Source organism: Pseudorca crassidens, chromosome 7 (genome assembly GCF_039906515.1).
Source record: "Pseudorca crassidens isolate mPseCra1 chromosome 7, mPseCra1.hap1, whole genome shotgun sequence".
NCBI classification, from domain to species: Eukaryota; Metazoa; Chordata; class Mammalia; order Artiodactyla; family Delphinidae; genus Pseudorca; species Pseudorca crassidens.
Genome location: NC_090302.1, coordinates 8,667,094 through 8,688,891, shown reverse-complemented (window position 1 = coordinate 8,688,891; position 21,798 = coordinate 8,667,094). Strand labels below are relative to the sequence as shown.

The window sequence follows — 21,798 nt, the reverse complement described above, 5'->3', positions numbered from 1 at the left end:
ATATGTTGGCATAAAAATTGCACATACCACTATTTTAACTTCTCCTCCATATTTGAAATCATATCCTTCTCTCAACCCTAACAATGCACATCTGTGTTTTTACCTTTTGTTTTTTCCTCCATCATACATACCAAAGATTGTCTACTTTATTGACTTTTTCAAAGAACCAACTTTCAGTTTTATTTATCACTCTGCAGTGATAAATATTTCTGATTTTACATTTTTAATGCTTTCTCCTACTTTCTTTTGTTCTTTTTAGTTCTCTATAATGAACACTAAGTTCATTTCTTTTTTATATTTCTTAATTATTAATATAAGCATTTGAGACTATGAATTTTTCTCTGAGCAGAGTTATGTGATTTTGATTGCATCCTATATGTAGATAGTTTGTGATTTTAATTCCTTCTTTCATCTCTGAATTTTTTGGAGTGTTTTTTTCCTTTCCCAAATGGTTCATTTTTAAAATTTGTTTTTACCCCTGGGGCAGGGGATGGAATGAAATTGCTTCAGACCTACCAAAACCACATGGGTTACAAGTATGGGAGGTATGGTTTCCCCCAGAGGAAAAGTGAAGGCTGTTTCCAAAAGAATTGGGAATAAATTAAAAAAAAAAAAAGAATTGGGAATAGATGTTAGGCAGACAAAAAGTACCAGTTTCTTCTCTACTGCCAATAGAATTGTTGAAAGATTAAATTAGATAGTACGTGTAATTTACTTAGCACAGTGTCTGGCACAAAACAAGCTGAATAATAATCACCAGATTAATGCCCTCTCCTTATGCCCTTTCTTACTGCTGGTCAGAATACCAGCACATGCTACACCCTCCCACAGCTCTTAGGAGAACCTTTGCAAACAGTAGGCCATCCCATTGCCCCTGTAGATTACCAGGTAATCCCCAGGGCGGGGGGCTGGGGTGGGGGTGGGGGTGGGGGGGGGTGGGGGAATCTGTGGTTGTGTCCTCATTTGACCTCGGGGAGCCAGAGGAGATTCTCTGTGGGCTGTAAGGCTTTGTTCACGTACCTTTGCGATTCACCCGCCCCAACACCAAGAAAAACAGGAGGCCATGTGCTCCTCTAAGAAACATGGCCTCTGACCACCTGAGGTGTGACTGCCTGGCCCCGCCCCCTTTCTGCAGACCTGGGAAATGTTTGTCTCAGTGTCAGCCAGCTTCCAACACATTTCACTTGAGGAATAATATTCTTTAGATGAGGATTTGTTCTGAAGTCTATGTTTTACACAACTGATACTAATTAACGGGCACTAATTAACACTCAGTCTTCTGCATCAGACAGGGAGCGTGAGCCGCCCACTGAGATCTCCTTCTGCAGTCGATGGCATCGCTTTGTGCTCTCATAAAAAAAAAAAACAAAAACCAAAAACAAAACCTTAATGAGCTGCTGCTCTGTTATTTCATTTGGAATTTATCAGGAGTTTATGTGATCAAACCACACAAGTATAGTTCCGGGTGCCAGCACTCCTCATTTCTGAAGTTTGAAAATGATCTTTTCAAAGCAGAGCAGGAGAAATGGGAAAAAAGTCTTTCATCTCAAACTTTAAAAGAAAGAGAGAAAGAAAATGGAAAGCATAAGATGGAAATGTGGCATATTTTTATGCTGTGGAAGGTTTTTTCCCCTCAACACAGCAGAATTTTCCTTATTAAATAGATAGCTGTGTGAGAAAAACCAAAACCAGACTCGGGATGGAAGTGAGACGGGTGGCGATGGGAGAAACAAGAGAGCAGTGAATTTCTGGGCTGGCGGTGAAGCCCGGTGCCAGCCGCGGGCTTTGGCTCTGGGAGACTGGGAGCGCCCAGCTTCAAGCAGGCTCTGCACCACGGAGCCTGTGTCCCTCAGCTTAAGAGAAGGGTCTGTTCAGGAGAGCACCTCCTTTGTCAGCCTGACACTCCCTCCTCAGGGCCAGGGTGTCTTGTGGACACCCCTGGCGGGGGGCCTGGATTCACTGTCAGGAAGAAGGTTTGGCCACATGCCCCTGGGCTTGGGACCAACCCAGCTGGGGAGGCATCCACAGCAGAGCCAGCAGAGGGCTGCTCATCTCCGGCCCCGGGGCTCTCTGCCTCACCATGGCAGGCTGGTTGGCACCCCTGTTGCAGCCACAGCAGTGTCACCAGGCCCTGTGTGGGGTGTGGCAGGAGGGAACAGAACATATTCTGGGTAGCTGTCCATCTCACAGGAGGTTGAGTCTGCAGGCAGGCGAGCCACAGAGTGGATGCCGGCTGCCAGCCGTGTCCTCGGGTGGGTGGCAGGCCACAGGAGGGGTCCTCGCAGCCCCAGCTCTGACTCTGGCACCCTTGTCCCTGTGCCAGCCAGGACTCCCAGCCCCCAGCTTTCAGCACTGCTCTCTGTCCCAAATCTTTGGGGTCAGGCGGGCATAAATTCAAATCCTGATTCCCCCACTTGTAGGTTGTACGGTCTTGGATGTGTCACTTCTGCTCTGTAAGCTTCCATTCCCTAATCTGTAAAATGAAGAAGTGAGAACACCTACTGTGCTGTGCCAGTTGCGGTGAGGATGCTGTGGTACAGCAAGGCCAGCCTCTCCTGTCGCAGACAGTGGCTGTTAGTATTACGGTTGTTTCCTCCAATGCGTCTGCACCTCCCAGTCCAGCTCCAGCCCCTGGCACTGCTCAGCCTCACGGCCGCCAGGGCCAGTAGCTGGTCCAGTTACTGTCCGTCTTGACAAGGCCAACAACACGGTGTCTTTTGCCACAGTAACGCTGTGTAAAAGGAAGGGAGCTGAGACATCCCAGCTGTGCTGTCTCAATCCAGACGGAAGTTCCCAGAGCTGGTCGTCTGAGGTAGGTGGCCGCACGTGGTCAGCATCTGGGCGCCATCCACAGTTATGGCAAACCTGACTGGGTGCATCTCTCCCACGGGCGTCCCGCTCCAGTTCCAAGTGGGGCCTCGCCATGGAGCCAGGCTCGGGGTCAGCTCAGCTTCACAGGCACCTCAGTGGTCCAGGCCCTGGGCCGGGAGACTTCACAATCACCATCATTATCCCCAGTCACAGACAAGGAAACACAGGTCCCGGGAGGCAAAAAAGGCTTGCCTGAGGCCACCCAGCTGGTAGGCGGCAGAGCCAGTGTTCCAGGTCTTCTGGCTCCAAGCCCCACGCTCTCCCACTTCCACCACAGCTGTGTGTCACGGGGCAGAGCTGGCAGGGCCCCCAGGCCATGGTGGGCCCGCTGACAATGGGACCTGGGACAGATGTGTCACGATGGGTGCCAGGGAGGCCGCGGGGAGGAGGTGGACGGTGCAGCCACCATGTAGTCGTCAGCCCTCCTGGAGAATGTTGACCCCAAGGGGGTGTCAAGCAGGGAGAGCCATGGCCTGGATGCCTGTGGGGTCAGCTGTGCCCCATCCTGCCTCACCAGCTACCAGGCTCCAGGGGATCTAGCTGGGGTCAAAGAAGGACTTGACAGTGTGGCAGCCTGGACTGACCTGTGTTCAAATCTTGCCTCTGCCACTTCCCAGCTGTGTGATCTCAGACAAGTGATGCAGGGCTCTCAGGTTCAGCTTCTTCCTCTGTAAAGTAGAGATAAAACCTCCCTGATAACAGCATGGTTATGGCAAATCAACAAACAGGGCAAAGCTCTTAGTTTAGGACCTGGAACACAGTAAGTGCTCAGTCTTATTATAATCATCACTTGACTCCCCATGTCTCTTTCTTCAGCTCTGAAATGAGGGTAATGATGTACTTTGTAAGGTTATTTTGTGGCCTAAAGTATGCCTTCATTCATACCTTCCTTCTTTCAACTAATGTTCACCAAGCAGCTCCTGTGTGCTCTGTTCCAGCCGCTGGGGTTGAGCTTGTGGAACAGGACGCTTCCTCCTCAGAGGGGTTTTAATAAAGTCTGATGGGGGAATCAGACAGTAGATACATGAACGAGGCCAGTCAGTATCTAATGGTGGCTGTGGTGAGTGCTGTGTGTCAGGCTTCGCGCTGCTCTGGCCAAGTACAAGTGGGAGGTGGCTATTCTAATGATTTCATCATGGTTTAGGCTTTTAAATATTTCCAGTTACAGGCTAATGACAATACTGGGAAGATTTCTCTGGATTTGTGCAGTATCACCTGCAGATTTGCTGCTTTGGGAGTGACAGGCTGTTCATATGGGAATTCTGTCCAGGTGTTGCTGAGGCTTGGGGTCTGCCCCGGCCGCCAGGGCCAGGAGGCCTCCTTTGGGAGGTCCCCTCCGTCCTCACCTGTGGTGGCCCTGGCCTGGACTCTCAGGTCAGGGGAACAGATAGGTGTTTTGTGGAGGAGGGTGATGAACACTCTACAGTCGGGTTTGCTCCTATGAAGTAGTGAGCTCCCCATGCCCTGAGGGGACAGGCAGAAGCTGGGGTGGAAATGGTGTTCGGCCCCTTCGAAGGCGAGCTTCTCCTGGCCTCTGTCTGCAGAGCCAGGACCTGAGAGGATGCAGAGGGGCCCGCCCCAGTCCTCACAGGACAGAGGAGGGTGAGCCTTCCATGCCGGGGGTGTTATTTGAGAAAAGGCAACTGATTCCTCGTGTGTTTCTCATGTCCGGTGAGTGGGTCGGAACAGGCACTGGAGCCAGACAGACCTGGGTTCAAATCCAACACACTCGCTGTGAGGCCTCAGGCTCATTTCTTAATCTCTCTGAACTTGCCTCGTGTCCCTTATCCCCTCACCTCATGCTCAGCACTAGGGGGTACTTTTTGTTGTGGTTGAAGCGTTAATGGGATTTTCGGGATTGCCATTGCTGAATCCTTGGGGAGGTAGCTGAGTTACATTTTTAAGAGGGAAGAGGAAAAACAAGGTCAAGAAGTAATAAATCTGTGGACTTAAATGTTCCAAACTTGGAGCTTCTATACAAGGGAAATGACTTCTAATTTTTAAAATTTTGGAAACATGGTGCCACTAAAAAGAAGGGAAGTGGAAATGATTCCTATGAGAAGTGCTAGCACATGTTTCTGTGATTAACAGTTTCCCGTAAAAATGTGTAGCTATTTTAAAAGCGGACGAATGACTCATGGTGTCCAGCACCAGCAGCCCACTGCGATGGCAGGAAGCATGTACTCTGCGGAGGCAGGCTTGGGTTCAGCTCCCATCCCCATCATTTACCGGCTGTGTGACCTGGAACTAGTTAAACATCCTCTGTGCATTTCCTTTTCCTCCTCTGTAAAATGGGTTTTATAAGAACAAATAAGATAATGAATGTGTAAGTCAGTGCAGTGTTTGTCCAGCCATGCAGAAAACCTACAGCTTTAATATTAAGTACCTGGTTAATTACATTTGGTATCATTCTTAGTAGTTTAATAGTAAACTTTCAAGGCTATAAATTTTCCTCTGATTACCACTTTGGTCTGATCCCATAAATTTTGATATGTAATGTTCTTATTGTCATTACCTTTGAATAGATTTCTTATTTTAGATTTTTTTGTTTTTTATTTGACCTGAGAGTTGCTTATGAGTGTGTGTGTGTTTGTGTGTGTGTGTGTGTGTGTGTTTAACAAACGGTTAGAATTTTTTCTATATTGTTAAATCCTAGATGTACTGTAAGGTCAAAGAGAGCAGATAATATGACATTTACTTTTTGGAGCTTATTGAGCATTTTTTTATAGACTAGCATATAATCAGTGTTTGTAAGCATTCCATGAGAATTTAAAAAGGATTATATTTTTATTTATATAACACCAAGCTTGTTAATTTTGTTACTTAAATACTACATTTATATATGGACACATACATATGTATATCTGTAGATGCATGTATATATATGTGTGTATATTTTTGTATGTACATACATATGTGTACGCACACACACACACACACACACACACAAAAATTCTCGAAGAGACATACCAAAGGCTCCCTCCATGTTTGTGGCTTTCTTGAATCCACTTTTCATTTTTGGCACTTTTTTGCTTTGTATATTTTGGTGCAATGTTGCTTTATGCATAGAAGTTAGTAATCATTAGATCTTCTCAATCCACTGTGCCTTTCATTAATATTAATCACTCCTCTTTGCCTTGTTCAATGTTTTCTGCCTTAAATTCTACTTTACATCACTACTCCTGCTCAACCCCACCAATATTAACGGTGTAGTGGCAGTACTCATGGGGGCTGCTGGAAGGATATGTCACCCGTTGTCCATGCACATCTCCAGAGAGACTAAAGTGCGACCCGACCCTGCAGCAAGCCAGTCAGCTGGGCCACACCACACAGCCAGTCCTGTTTTCTCATCCCTGGCCAGGTGGCTTGTCCCGAATTCCCCCTGGGGTGATGCCATGAGACCATGCTGAGGCTCTGCGCTGGCCTATCACAGCAGTGTTTTCATATCACACGTTATTTTCTTATTAAGCACCCTCAGGAGAATTCTCTGTCTAGCCTTAGTTCTTTGTACCAAGGACAGTTGCTTTTTCGATTTCTTCTTTTGTTCTTTAATTTATGATTTGGGGTGTGTGTATGTGTATCTGTGGACAGATAGATAAACAAGTAGACACACAGCTAAGTGAATAAATGAAAAACTGAATTCAGACAGTGTTCTCCTGGATATGACAACTTAGACCTATTAAACTGCAGTGGTTGGTAAGAAACACAAGCATTCATTCATCCCTTTCGTGTCCTGTTATTTTCCAGTTGGGTTACAGGTAATAACCCTTGTTGCTGGAGAGTGTATGAACTAGAAATGCTAAAATCTTGCCAGCATTCATTTTGGTGGTTGCTCAGATGTTTGATTTAAAGTTGAGCAGTCTGTGTGAAGAGTTAGTAGTCAGGACTGGAATTGAAGCCCAAATCATACCGCATTTTTCCATGTCACCCTATACCTTCTAGCACAGCAGTTCTGTTTTGTGCCATTTTGTTCTGATTTATGGTGAACACCTACCATCATTAAATATCTTCCTTAATTTTAGGCATCTATCTTCTGGATTTAATCTACATTGATTCTGCATATCCTGCCTCAGGCAGCATCATGGAAAACGAACAAAGATCCAATCAGATGAACAATATTCTCCGAATAATTGCGGATTTACAAGTTTCCTGCAGCTACGGTTAGTACCCCTGGTGTTGGAATTGTGAAATCTTACATCACCGAAATTTGGTTCCAGCACCTTGTCAGTGAGAAAGCTCTAGAAACCAGGTAGTCTCCACAAAGCTTTTCACTTTGATATCTTGAGTATCAAACACGTTCTGGATCCTTTATAAGCATGTTTGATCTTCAGAGACTATGCAAACTAGATGTTACCATCTCTGTATCACAGATGAGGAAACTGAGGCTGAAGACAGTGTAGTCACTTGTCTAAGGTCACACGTCCAATGAGTGGCAGAGCCCAGGTCCTTCATTCATGAAGAGCTTTGTGGGCACCTCCTGGGTGGCTCTCCTCCAAGCAGATTCAGGTACTTGGGCTCCTCTATCTCGTGGCTCTGCCGTGTCCCATGGCCCCGAGTCCTCCACTGACCTCTACATCCAGCTGGAAGATGCAGAAGGAGAGAGAATCATACCAGAGTGGGATTTATGGACCAGACTTGCACGTGGTGCTCATCACTTCTGCCGAGGGAGGCCAGGAATGCAACGTAGCTGCGGGCCTAGAGGGAACAGGGAAATGACTTGGTCAACAACTGGCCAGGCTCTGCCACACGTGACCAGATACAAAGGGTGACTGTGATGGTGGGCATCTGAGATGGTTGGAGGAGGTGTTGCTGGCAATGCTGATGGGCCGTCCATGTGGACGGTGGGGGATGGGGCTTGACTGGGAGCCAGGTGCCCCGGCCCTCCAGGAATGGGCCTGAGTGACCAGGGCGTCCGGCGGCAGAAGTCAGCAGAGAAGAGGGGGAGGGTGGCCGAGGTGCAGGAGTGTGCCTCCTTGGAGCAGGTTTTCACAGGATGGGGGAGAGTAAAAGTCTGGAAGCAGCAAAGCGGGCCACGGAAGAGAGCAACACCACCTCCAGTACGTAGGGTGGGAGAAACCAACAGCCTCCATGTGGTAAGGCCACTGCAGGGGGGCCACACAAGCCAAAGGTCCGCTCATGAGTGCCGCCCCTACAAGCGCCCGCACTTCCCGACCAGCTCTTCTTCTGCCCAGAGGAACAGGGAGGGGACTGTGTTCCCAGTGCCCTTTCCACTCAAGGACCTCGACACTGGTCCTGCTGGCCAGCAGAGCAATTACATACACAGCTTTGGGGTCAGACAGATGTGGGTTCACGTCTTGGCTCCGCCTCCTGAAAAGTCACTTTGTCCTAAGTCTGAACTTTTCTCATAGTAAAGATGGGGACATGACTGTGCAGAGCCCTTAGCGCACCCCAGCATTTCATTAGAGCTCAGGAAATGCTCACTCTTACTACCATTAGGTTCCCCTGCCCCTTCCCCATCGTCAGCTCCGTGAAGCAGGGGTCATTATCCCCATTTCAGAGACGAGAACACCGAGGCCCTAGAGAAAGAGAATGACCTGCCGAGAGTCTCACAGTTACGAGGCAGAGCCATCGGGGCTCCTTGCGGCACCTGGATGCACCCGCCCGCCCCCCCCCCCCCCGCCCCGGGAAAGCGAGGGCCCTTTCCCACCCTTTCTTCACTCCTCTCCACAGCGTCCTCCACTGCCTCAACCTCTCTCCTTAACTGGTCTGTCCCATCCTGTGGGGAACGAATGACAGAGCGCATCACGGAGGGTTTACGGCCCCCTCAGAAAGAGTGCAGTGACTGTGACGGTCTGGGGGGGGGCACCTGACGTCAGTCACCGCGGGACAGAGAGACAGGGCAGTGTGGCCGAGGCCGCAGGTGACCTGGGGTCAAAACTTCTCAGCAGTGTGACATGGCAAGTCGCCATGGCTTCCTCCTGTGTGCAGTTGACATCTTACTCCCCGAAATGAGGCAGGTGCAAAGGCTGAGGCAGATGGCTTCTAGAAATCACTGGGTGTAGAGCCTGGCACAGAACAGGCGCTCAAGCGTCTAGGTCCTTCCCTTTCCTCTTAGGGTGCAGCAGCTCCAGCCCGTGGGCCAGACTCTCAGGCTGTGCCAGGATCTGGGTTGGGCCTGCACACCAGGCTGGATGGCGTTCATTCCTTCTTGCATTCTTGTCACACGGGGTTGGGCAAGCATGGGAGGCTTGGCCAGTTACTCCAGTGGAGACCTGTTTTAGGGCACACACACCTCGCTGGAGGCCATCTTTCCCCCAAGACCCATCTTTCCCCAGCCAAGGAACTGTGGTGACCTCAGGGTGTGGTGTCTGTGGCCCTGCCATCTGGGGGGCACTTCCTGAGGGACCCCTCTGGGCCCAGCACAGGCCCAGCCTAAGGGATCATAAGCAACTGTTGAAAGACTGAATATATGTCTCAGTCCCTAAGGAGCTTCTCATGGGGGGCCTGGGGATGGGGAGAGACTGAAGCCCCTGGGTTTTGTCCTCCTCCTCCAGACCACCTCACAACCCTGCCCCACGTGCAGAAGTACCTGAAGTCCGTGCGCTACATTGAAGAGCTCCAGAAGTTTGTGGAAGACGACAACTACAAGTGAGTGCCCCCGGCCCCCTGCAGGGCTAACGGAAGGTCACTGCAGCTGCACCGGCACCTCCCCTCCAGCACGTGTGCATAAGGTGACCTCTGACCCCACAGAGCCCACAGCAGGGCTGCTGAGTGTCTCCTCCCACCCGCCCCAGCCCCACAGGCGCCACCGGGCCGAGGAGGGTGTTCTGTCAACTTCTCAGCGTGGCTTTCTCTAGTGGGGAGCGTGAATGAATTTGGGCTCCACAGCTGTGTGTGGTGCAGGCTTAGTGCTCCAGGTCAAGAGTGCCTGCCCCCACTCAGCGCTGAGTGGAAGGACAGCTTTCTAGCCACATCTCCAGGCTGCCAAACAGAGCTCTCCGAGAGCCTGTTTCATGCACGAGGCAGCTCCCTGGGGCCCCAGCTTGCTGCTGGACTCTTGCCATCCGGCGCTGGCTGAGGCCCCGTCTCCATCCCATGCAGCCCGTGTGGAATAGGCCCAGTTCCCATGAAGACCCCTGTGGGCCCTTTGGCCTCATCTTCCACTCACCTGCTCTGGCTTTCAGTTCTTTCTTCATTTGTGGCAGCTGGGAATTTATCCAACATTTCTATGTATTTAGAGGCAGAAGGAAGATTTTTCACGTTGGGTCTGTCTGCCGTATTGACTGGATGTCTTCTTGGCTCACTTTGAGCTTGAGGTCAGCTAAGAGCCTCAGGACTTTTCATATGGCCTGATATATGATGGAGGCAAGTCTCAGCCGTCTTGTAACTGATCATTTTCCCCCCTAAACGTCAACTTTACATGTATTCTTTTAAATCTCATCTTACTGGTTGCTTCCAGTAAACCATGCCTGATCCCTTTGAATCCTGCTATCCAATATATTTTTAAATCTCTTCCAGTTTTGTGTCTAAAAATTTGATCAGCTTGATGATTTGGTCTTCATTAAAGTCACTGGAAACTGTAGAGAGCTGTGGCCACTAGAGACACCCCAGCTTACCCCTTTTCACTCACCAAGACCTTGGGAATGGCTGTTCAAGGTTTTTCACCTGCCACCTCTGCAGGAGTGGATCTCAGCCCTGGCTGTGGATCAGAGACACCTAGGAAGCCTTCTAGCCATCCAGGTGTGTGTGTTGGGGGGGGGGGGGCAGGGTCTGGAAATTCGTATTTTTTCAAAGCTCCCCACATGGTTCTAATGATTGGCTATCTTTAGGAACATAAACATAATGTCTTCAGTTGTTATTGTACAATATATTGTTACAATAGAATATAATACATTTTGATCTGTTACGTAATCATAACAGCAATAAATAAAGGCCAGAGATTACCATTAAAATTACGTTTGCCACAAATTGCTCATTTTTACTTACAAAGCATTTGCTGTTCCTGAAAAGAGTACCCCGGAGTGGGAAATTATTCCCACTTAGGATCGGGGGTAATATTTTCCATTCATGTGCCAATAATGCGGTTCAGGAGACAGTAGTTTTTCATTTACACTAATATCCTTTAAGGAGAAAAATGGTCTATAAATGCTTCTGGCCATGAGATAATCCTTGGACAAGCTGCAGGTGGTGAGTGATAACGCCTTCCGTTCTGAAGGACATTGAACACCCCCAGCACCTAGTGCTTGGATTGCACAAAAGCCCTTTGTTGTGGTCCAAGCGGACAAACCCAGGGAGGAAGGCTGCGTTCTTGCCCTGTGCCCAGACCACTGAGGGGGTCCCTTCCCAGGAAGACCCTGGCTCTGAGTGACACGGGACGCACAGGGCTTGTGACTCTTCTTGAGCGTCCCACACTCCCTGGCCCAACTCCCCCCCCCGAGGCTTGGTCCCCACCCCAGAGGACGCAGGCTTAGCTCTTACCTTAATGACGTTGTCCCAACCTGCTTTGGAGACGTTGGGCCAAGGAGCCCAACCAGTGCTTTGTTTTCCTCAGCCTTTAGTCTATTTTATTTTATTGAAGAAAAATTACCCAAATTCCTACCACTTAGAAAGTCTGACTGTTGGCATCAAGTGAACATTATTTTGGACATTTTTCTATGCATAAAAGTACATATATATACATATATATGTATATATATATATATGGAGAAGGATGGATAGGTGGATGGATGCAAGAATAGAATTTATTAAAATTGGATTATACCACACTTGCTATTTTTAATTAAAAGTATTTACTTTAATTTAACCAGAAAAAGGAACTGAAATAAAACATAAGGAATTGCTGCTCTTCAAATAAATATTTCTCCACCACAAGAGATATTGTTTCCTAAAAGGACCTTCTAATATTAACAAAAGAGGTCAGGAAAAACATGAAGAGGTTGGAGTACCTAAGCTCCGTTTTAACTAGATTTCCATGGTGAGCAGAGTCCCTTGACTCTGGTCATGAAAGATGAGATCATTAGCAAGCTCCCCCCCCTTCACCTCCACTGCACCATCTTCCAAATCGTTGTGAGTTTTCTTATTTCTACGTCATCCAAGTTTATAACATACACCTCATATTCAGGAATCATAATTCCTACTATTTCGTGTTTCGAAACATTTTCAATTCTTACCACCTGTCACTTCTCCAGTCCTGGAGTCTTTATTTTAAATCAATCCCTTATTTAGCCGGGTTTCGTCATGAAGTACGTTTTTCGGAAGTCCTACACTTTCGAAAGAGTCCTCCGATCTCTTTCATGAAAACACTTGCATCTGACTTGCTGGGCTCCTTTGCTTCCCTCCCTCAGGACACGCAGAGCTGCTCCACTGCCTGCTGGCACTGGATGCTGTTGTAGACAGAGCTCACGCCAGTCTGTTTTTTCCCTCTTATAAGCAACTTGTTTTGTCTACCTGGTGGGTGAAGAATTCCTTGAGGCTCAGAAGCTTCACAAGAGGAATGCCTCGGAGTGGAGGGTTCTGTACCAGATTTCCCTGGAACAGGGATGCTCTTTATTCATTACAGAGGAATTCTTTTGGTTTCTGTCTTTGACTACTTCTGTGCCACTTCTTGGCTTTTCTCTTTCCAGCGTTCCAGGAATCCATATGTTGGATGTTCTGCCTTCCAAATCCATCAGCTTCTTTCTTATGGCTATAATCTCCATCTTCTTCATCGACAGTCACTGGGATGGTCTGTTTCTACTCTGGTATTCCTCCGGTCCTGTCTCGTTTCGGTCCTTGATTTGTTTGTTCCCCTAGCTTTCCAATCTCCCCTTTCATCTTACCCATTTGTGTTCTAATCTCATTTTTCGGGTTTTGTTTTATTCAGCCCGAGTTCTCAAGGACGTGGGGGATTTCCTCGTGTGCCTCGGGGCTGCCTTCTAGGCTGGGGAATCTGGACAAGGCTCTCTTCTTTCCTCTTTCCCTTTTTCCTGAGAGGACACTTGTAGCGTTTGCCACACCGTTTCTTTTCATCTTGCTTCCATGTGAGAGGCTCCATCTGGATATTCCACGGCTCTCATGAAGGGAGGCGACGTCTGACCCTGCTCCCCGGTGTGAGAGGGGCTGGTTTGCCTCCTGCTGGGCCGTGAGGCCCAGGGCTTCTCAGTCTCTGCCCTCTCGTGCAGCCGGCAGGGGGACGCAGGGCTCAGGCTCCATGGAGGCAGAGAGCAAGCGGTCTGTTTTATTACAGACAGCGGCTCTATTGAAAGGCCTACAGCAGGGTTTCCTCCACCTAGTTTCGGGCTGTATCCCATTCCAGAAAAGGATACCCTCAGGTTTTGAATCATCCCCCCCACACACACCGCCATGGAGGCTTCGCTTCCATCAGAGCATTCCCTACACTATCCATCTGGCCCATCCGTTTCTCTCCAGAATCTGCAGCCAGTCAGAAGAGGGAAAGGGAAGGCCTCCCGCTCAGACCCACCAAGAAGTCTCAGAGGGCAGGATAGGAGCCGCACCGAGTTAGGACTCTTGGTTAGACTCCAGGATCCACTTTTTCTTTTCTTGGCTATGAGTTTCTGAAGTTCATGGCTTCAGTTTATACCCCCTCCCTTGCTGAGCAGCAGCTGGTGAGTTCTTTTACTCCTGAGCCTTTATAATTGTTTGTTCGTTTTGTTGGGTGAGGGAGAAGTCTGGCAGCCGGCTTCACTCTTGTCATTTTCACCCAGAAGTTCTTAATCGATGCTTTTAAAAAATAGTAATAACCATTGCGTCAGGCCTCTCTGGGGGCATCTGAGAGAGAGTGCAGTCTAATGATTAAACGCCCTGGTTTGGGGTTTGGGGTCAGACAGCCCTGGTCCCCTGCTCGGCCACCTGTTAGCCCTGTGAATCCTGGGGAAGCTGCTTGACCTCGATGCTCCTCAGTTTCTTCCTCTACAAGACGGGGATGGTGTTCCTAGTTTATAGCGTTGTCTTGAGAATGAAGACTGTGCCATCTGTGCCCGGCAGATGATGGGCCATGATTACATTGTTTACTGTGTCTTCCTTAACCATTATCTTTTGGTCATGGAAATCCCCTGGGGCCATTGGAAGGAAATGGCTGTGAGCTGGAGCCAACCTCAGAGTATTCCTGGTTCTGTGACTTTAATAGCGCTTAACAGCAGTCCACCTTCTCAGTTCCAAGCGTGCACATGTTAGCTTCTGCTCCCCACCCCCTGACACACCAGAGCCCATCTAATCTTTTGAAAATCTTTGTTTTCAGACTGTCGCTCAGAATTGAGCCAGGAAGCAGCTCCCCGAGACTAGTCTCTTCCAAGGAAGATCTTGCAGGTATCGTAGCCACCTCAAGTGGGGGCAGACTCTCCAGTAACCCTAACGTGGCTGCCAGGGTTGGTCTTTCCTGTGGAGCCAAAGGCCAGAGTCCGGTTTGCAGGCTGGCAGACTCAGCGTCCCTGCTTACAGCCTGCCCAGGCTTCGGATCACATGGGGCCCCTCTGGGCTGGGGCTCCCTGGAAGAGCCTGAGACCTAAGACAGGCAAGGTCAGAGCCCCAAGCCGGGAGCATGCACAGGATAGAGAAAACCCCAGCACCTTCTCCCAGTCCCCTGGACCCTTGTCATTGGGCCCACTGCCAGGCTCGGGTTGACAAGCCCCGGAAGGGTGTGCGGGATGCCTGGGGTATTTCCCACCACACACAGACGGCTCGCCTTCCTCAGGCATCAGTTTTATTGACATATTGACAGTGTTCCCTAGAGATTAGGGGCCCAGGCTTTGAAGTCCAATCCAAGCTATGCCGTTCCCAGCTTTGTCACTTTACCTCTCTGATGCTCACTGGCCTCATCCACAAGATGGAGGTGACACTAGCTCTCACTCTGCAGGGCTGTGCCACCTGGGCAGGGTCACACTTTAAAGCCCTCTGCCCACGTGTGCACGCGGTATTAGCTGCCTCAGAGTCATGTCTGTGAGTTTCCTTTTATCCGTATTCCAGCCAACTCTCGTCACTGGGACTGAGCTCTGCTGCTGCCTGGGGAGGGACCAGATTGGGGGCGGGGGTCTGACTGTACTTCCTCCTCCTGGTTTGAGCTTGGGTGACACCAACCTGGGTTCTAGGCCACTGCAGTCTTGGACAAGCCACTTCATGCCCTCTGGGCCTCAGTTTCCTTACCTATAAGATGGGGATAATAAGTCTTCCATCCCAGCGTCGCTGGAACGTCAAAATTGAAATGATATTCAGAAGGCACGCAGTGTAGAGTCTGACAGGCAGTGAGTGTTTGGTGAGGGGGTGGCTGTCGCAGGCTGCTGCCTGGTGTCGTGCCACCCCCAGCCTGTCGATGTCTCAAGCCACTCTTTCTCCTTTCTGGAGCCAGGCCAGTGCAGCAGTGCTGCTGGCCCAGGGCCGCAGAGCCACTAGCCACTAGCCCTCCCAAACAAGGCCTCTGCCCTGAGGGTTTTCTCTAGGCTCCTTACCTTTCCCAGCCTCTCCTGGCTCCATTGTGCAGGTTGGACCCTGTCCCTAGTCCCTCCTGGGGTGGTGGTCGGGTGTCCCACAGTAACTTAGCAGAGGGAGACACTGGTTGATCCACACAGCCTTGGGAGTGCTGCTGTCCACACCTCAAGAGACAGTCGGAGTGCTGGCCTGAGCTTGATTTTCACAGTGTTCCATGAGCCTAATATGAAAATATCGTCTGCAGTCTCCTCCCACATCCACTGCCTTCCACACGTGGCAGATGACCCACCAGCAGAGGTGACCAGAAGGGAAGCTCCTGGCACTGGTCTTTCTCTGCCGTCTCAGCTCTGCCCCTGTTCTAGAACCTTCCCCCGCTCAGTTGGCCGTGTTCCTTCCGGACGCTCAGCTACACCTGACCTTGGGTAGGGGGTGGACGGGGGGCAGGGATTTTATCAGAGGGATGTAGGAAGTAGCAGTAGGATTCTAAAGCAATCGTTTAGGGCCACAGAGGGAACAATAGGAAACTCTAGCCACTCAAGGCTATTTCTTCAGGAGAGAATGCCAGAATTCCAGAGCCGGCGAGTGGACTCCAATACGAAGTGTTCTGCCCTTCGGAGTCTCCTCCAAATTAGTTTGAATAAGAGGCCTCTGCACCCTGTCTGGGTAATATACCTTGTCAGGATGACCACATACATCTCTGGCCTTCCCCAGGTGCTCACAAGTGCCCACCACCACACTTTCTACCCTCCAGACATGCTGGAAGATTCATCTCCCAGTGCCCCAGGTTGGAGACAGGAGCCAGACGCAGAAAACTAACACTGCTAGTTGGGGGTCTGCAGGACTGGACCCCTCACTGAGCCCGGGGCCGGAAAGGAAGAGCTGCTTTCACTTTTGACCCCTGCCTATGATGGAAACCAGTACTGGAGCTGGGACCCAGCCGCCGGTCCAGCCTCCTCAAGGTTCAGCTGGACTCTCCTTCCATCCCATCCCCCATCACCTCCACCTGCTCCGTTGTGTATTAGCCATGTGAAACCAGAAGCCAGCAAGTTAGCTAACCTCAAGCATCAGTCAGAAAATCCTGGCAGGAAACAGAATTGCCCCCGGATGACTCACCGGAAGAAACTTAATGAAGGTGAAATGGCAGTAGGAATAAATACTTCACACAAAGGATAGCGAGGCCCCCAGCGCCTCTAGGCTGAAGGACCTGGTGGGGAAAAACGTTACCCACTCTGGCAAGCTCTGAGTCGCAGAGGACGGTCAGCTTGGCAGGAGCTGTGGTAGCGGAGGGTGAAGCAGGAAGGAGGGGGGAGAAAAAAATGCGCTGACCTCTCTCTCCTCTGCCCTCCCACCCCATCTGCTGCCAGAGCCTCCCATCGGCCAAACCCAGTTGGAGGCCTGGGTGAGGGAGCCAAGAGGCGCCTCTCGGGGGTCAGCCTCCCACAGGCACCAAGCAGGGCGAAGAATGCGTCTGAAGGGTCAGACAGAGCAGCCCACATACCCGCCAAGCCTCAATTTCTCCATCTGTAAAGCGGGCATAATCATACCTCCCACAGTGAGCTGTGCAAATGTATTGAGGTCACGTGTGTGTAAAACACTTCGCAAGTCCCTGACTCATGGGACACACTCATCAAGGGTAACTTTATTAGGATGATGATATTATTGTCAATATTTATGATTCTGCCTCTGTCACCTGAATCACTCCTCAGGTCTTAGCAAAATGTCATGGCCCCAGGGAAGCCTTTCCTCCACCCAGCCCCACCCGCACCCCCCAGGTCAGGCCCCCTGTTACACTGTGGGCAAGGAGCACACCACGGCCCTAACGCAGCCCACCCTGGTTGTCTCGGAGCACAGCCACACGCAGCCGTGGGCACGTTGGCGGCTTGCTCTCTACGACAGCAGAGCTGAGGTGGGGACAGAGACCCCATGGCCTGCAAAGCCTAAAGCATTCACTACCTGGCCTTTTCCAGAGTTTGCCCACCTTGCGTTATACCCTCTTGCAGCTTCTTTGTCCCTCTGTGTCTGCTTTCCCCACCAGCCCGGGGTTCCCAGAGCCCGGCACCTGGGGCGCTTGGTCTCTGGGCTCCTGGCGGGGCCCTGTGGGCACCTCGTTCCCGGGCTGCCTGCTGACTCCACGTTCCTCCCAGAAAAGTGCTGAGGCCGGCGTTTCCACACAGTGTGGCCGGCAGACCCAGGCGCCCAGGAGCGTCTGCACTGACTTTTCAAATCCCTGGCTCCAGCCTGGAAGCAGGATGTTAAGGTTTTCATTGATCACCAGAGGGCCCGGGCGCGTCTGGAAGGCTTCAGACGCACTCAGTGGTCCCGGCTTCCCACCCTCAGACGACAGAGGGGACCCGCGGGGTCCCGTGGGGGGCGGGGCCAGAGGGCAGCTCCAGGGAGGCCTTCTGCGTCTGGCAATTAGACTGGGCTGCGTGGCAGGAGCCCGACCAGATCCGGGGACAGGAATGTGCCTCTTGCAGGCCCAGGAATGGGAGGAACGCAGCCTCCCTCGGCTCCCTGGGATGGGGGCCGGGCCTACAGCTCTGGGCTCTTTCCAGCCAGCAGGCACCCCACACCTGCCGAGGAAAGGCCCCAAGAGGCATCTGTTTACCCGAGGCTTCACATGCCAGGGTCGGCTGTGAGCCAGGCCCCGGCGGAACCCGGCGAAGACCTGCCCTCCTGGGCTCCATTCACGCCTTATTGGGGGAGGCAGGCATCAGAAGGCGTGAGGGAACAGGGGGGCACTCCGTCGCTGCGATGCCCCTGCGCCCCACTCTCCACCCCTGGGGAGCAGCTGTGCCAGCAGCTCTGTACCGACAGATGGACAGACTGTGAGAAGGGAAGTGGAGAAACCTTCTCAGTTTCTGGTCTGGGGAGAAAAAAGGCCAGGAATGCCACGTCTTCTATTTCCCCCCCCCCATATGTAATGTTTAGTTTATATAAATGAACTAATATTTTCCTGGAGAGCAAAAATCATAAAGAACGTTGACCCCAAGAGAGGGCAAGTGATGTTTGTGTGTGCCTTGGACCCGGTGAAGACATTTCCAGATCTCGGGAGCCCCACCTCCACATGGCTGAACCAACTGACAGGTTTTCTCTGAAGATTCTTTGGCAGCAAAGCAAGTCCATGGAAAATCTCACCCTGGGCCGCAAGTTTCCTTCAGGACTGCTCTCCGACACACCTTTCCATCTTCCTTGTTCTATGCTCAGCGGGTAAAAGCCCTGCTTTGGAGTCAGGCGGACCTGAGCGCAAGGGCTGGCTCCCGCGCTTCCTAGCTCTGGGACCTTGGGCAATCGGCGTAGCCCCTCTGAGCCTCGCTTTTCTTACTGGTGAAATGAGAATAGGAATAAATACTTCACGTAGGCTTACTTCACAGGGCTGAGGCTGGGCCGGAAAAGCCCTTAGATAGGGCCTGGCACGCGCTTAGCACTAAGAAATGTTAGCTCCTGGCCCTCGCAGGCAGGCTCTGATGCTGACCGGATGGAGGGGCAGCGTGACACAGCCAGCAGAGCACTGGACGGGGGGCTGGAGTGCCCTCACCTCAGCTCCAGCTCACCACTCACCAGCCGCGCCAGGTACCACGGCCGCGTAACCTGCCAGCCCAGGACCTAACGGCACAAAGCAACCATTTTATTCTATGCATAGATTTGCAGGTCAGGAATCTGGACAGGAAACAGCCTGTCCAAATTCTGCTCCACGATATCTGGGGTCTCAGTTGGAAAGACTTGAAGGCTGAGAGGGACTTGATGCTGGGAGCTGGAACCATCTGGACATGCGTGGTGCTGGCTGGTTATCTGGGGCAGAACACGAACATACATGTGGCCTCCCGTGTGGCCTGGGCTCCCCTGCCGCGTGGCAGTCTCATAACTCTTGCATGGCATTGCTCCCCGAAAGCGGATGTCCCCAAAGCATCATGACATCTGTGTGACCCACCTTGGAAGTCACATAGCCTTGCTTTTGCCACACCCTGTAGGTCAAGGCAGTCTACAAAGGCCTGCCCGGCCCGAGGAGAGGGCAGGTAGACCTCGCCACTCGGTTCATGGTAGGGAAACGGGTGCAAAGATAACAATAGTAATCGTAATAGTAACGGCAGCTAACACGTACTGAGGGTATACCCTCTGCCAGGCACTGTTCTAAGCCCATCCCACGCGCCCGCTTGGTGAGCCTCACACCTACCCTGTGAGGTGGGGGGGCGTGTGTGTGCAATATCATCCCCATCCTATAGGTGAAGGTGCTGGGGTGCATGCCCTCACCCCCCATCTTATGCCTGGAGGAAGGGGCAGAGCCAGTTGCTGAGCCCAGGGTTCTGGACTGGTTGTCACCTGTACCCAACACGTGTAAGAAGCAGGATGCACCTGAGGGCCCCAGAGCACTCTGGGCTCTGTCCCCATCATCTGTGCAGGGCAGGAAGCACCCTGCTTCTGGTGACAACCTTGGCACATCTGTGACTTTCCCACAGACACTTGGGAGTCGCAGGCTGTCCCAACGTGGTCCTTAGAAGGCTGGTTCCATGTAAGAGTAGAACTCCAAACCTGCTTTGGCATTAACTCTCCTTCCCTCGCCCCAGCTGGGGCCTGACTACCTGTGATGAGAGAGCAGGGGTGTTGGCCGCTCTCCCTCCCTGGGCGTTTCTCCACCTTCCTCGGCTTGCTAACTGCAGGGTCTCCACCTTCCTCGGCTTGCAGACTGCAGGGTCTGGGTGCCAAGAACGGTGCGGGCACAGTGCCGACTCCAGATGCTTCTTCCTCTCATGGCACTTTCATGGGTTTTGCAGAGATTCCAGCGGTTCCTTGGCCCAGGCAGATGAAGATTTATTCCAGGGGCCACTGCATGGCCCCTCGGTCTGTGCCCGCCACCAGCTTCTTGCTGCTTGGTATCCCCTCAAGCCTTCAGCTCCATGCCAGCTCTCCTCACAGGGACCACCTTGGTCCATGGGAGGCCGTACCTGTCCTGGTACTGATGGACTTGTGAGCACAGCTAACTCTAGTGTGGCCACCACTGTCCTCTGGCTGCAGCCATGTGGGCCAGGCCTGAGTGAGGCACTGGGAGCGCCCTGGGTTTCCCAGCTGCTGGGGGACATAGAGCAAGCTCCTCAAGTGGCCTGGAGACCCCTCACTGTGGTTGAGGAGAGTGAGAGAGCACTGCACGAGTGAGGGACAAGGACCCCCCCCACACCCTCTTATATTCTCAGAGTGGGTAGGGGCTCCTAGTGAGGGGCTCAAGAGCCAGGGAGCCAGTTCACCCTGGAGTTCACACCTACTTGTCCCTGGAGTCTCCCATCTTAGTAGCCTGTTAGCGTCAAGGTCAAGCAGATGAGCCAAGACTTAAACCTGCTGCCTGCGGGGGTCTGGGGACCTGGGCCTCTGGCTCTGAGGAGAAAGCGTCTGGGCCTCACCGCAGTTGAAGGGTGATCAGATGCCATTTTTCAGAAGGAAATGAACTGAGGCAAACTGAGTGAGTGTGAGATAGAGCCTGGCTCACAGTAAGGACCTGTAAGAGCTACATGTATGAGAAACAAAGAACGCGTGTGAATGTAAAAGTCACCGGCTCCCAGGCTCCACCATGAAACCTGGCCAGAGAAGGCTTTCAACACAAACAGACTTTCTGTGCAGAGGGGCCCCCGGGCCCTGGAGGGCCGCAGGGCTCTGGCAGACCCAGGGAGGGCCCCGGCCTGAGAACAGGGCTCTCAGCCCACGCAGGAAAGAACCCAAAAGACACAGAGCCCCTTGGAATCGGGCGAAGGTGGGCGCTGCACCCCAGACGCTCAGGGCGGTGCTCGGTGGCTCCGGACCGTGCCAGTTGTCATCCTGGTCTCCAGGGACGACGCGGAGGCTCGGAGCCTGAGCAGGCTGGACCACGGGCTCCCAGCTCAGCCCAGGCAGAGGCTGGACTGGAATGCAAGTCTTGTGATTCCAGATTGAGTCGTTTTCCTCCGACACAGCTGCCTCCCATTAATTTCGAATGTGTGAGACTTGGAGCACAGCCCCGAGAGCGGCGGCAGGGCTGCCAGGGTGCTTAGATCGGGCAGTGCTGACCCGGGACAGGGCCGCTCTGATGCCGCTGGAACCCGTGGGAACGAGGCTCCCTGTCCCGGCCACGTGTCCTCCTCCGCAGAGCCGGCTTCTCTGCAGCCGTGGGCACGGCGCTGGGCCATTCGGCACACTTGGCTGGCGCTCCGACTGCTCGCCCAGGCCTGCACTGGGCACTGGGGACACGGTCCCTTCCTCCCAGGGCTGGTGTCGGGCGGGGGTGGGGATGGACGGTCAGCAGGAGATCACACACAGATGGATGAATGGGCGCCGAGAAGGCCAGGCACAGGCCACACGTGCCCAGGAGGATGGGGTTGCCGCCCTCTTTGTGAGAACTCAGGGACCTGAATTCTGTGAAGCGCTGGGCCCTGCATCTCAATGAAAGCCCTCGCCCGTGTCTAATTTCACCCCGAGGGTGGGAGAAGACCAGCAGTTCTTTCCCTCCCAAGAGAAACGTACAGGATGAACAGGAGGTCGTTTCTGGGGTGCTCTGGGCTTGTCTGCTGTGGTCCACGCTGA

General features: G+C 52.1%; 1 protein-coding gene across 22 annotated transcripts in view; it reads left to right on the top strand.

Moving 5' to 3' along the window:
- The window catches only part of RALGPS1 (Ral GEF with PH domain and SH3 binding motif 1), a 331,729-nt gene that overhangs the window by 271,312 nt on the left and 38,619 nt on the right, over nucleotides 1–21,798 (top strand). For 21 of the 22 annotated variants that reach the window (XM_067743274.1, XM_067743273.1, XM_067743271.1 and 18 more), the window contains 3 exons: nucleotides 6,894–7,031; nucleotides 9,387–9,480; nucleotides 14,069–14,136. In XM_067743274.1, the coding sequence (XP_067599375.1) occupies nucleotides 6,894–7,031; nucleotides 9,387–9,480; nucleotides 14,069–14,136 (300 nt within the window). Of the gene's footprint in view, nucleotides 1–6,893; nucleotides 7,032–9,386; nucleotides 9,481–14,068; nucleotides 14,137–15,963; nucleotides 20,667–21,798 lie in introns of those variants that run through there. The other variant, XM_067743288.1, reaches the window with a different exon arrangement.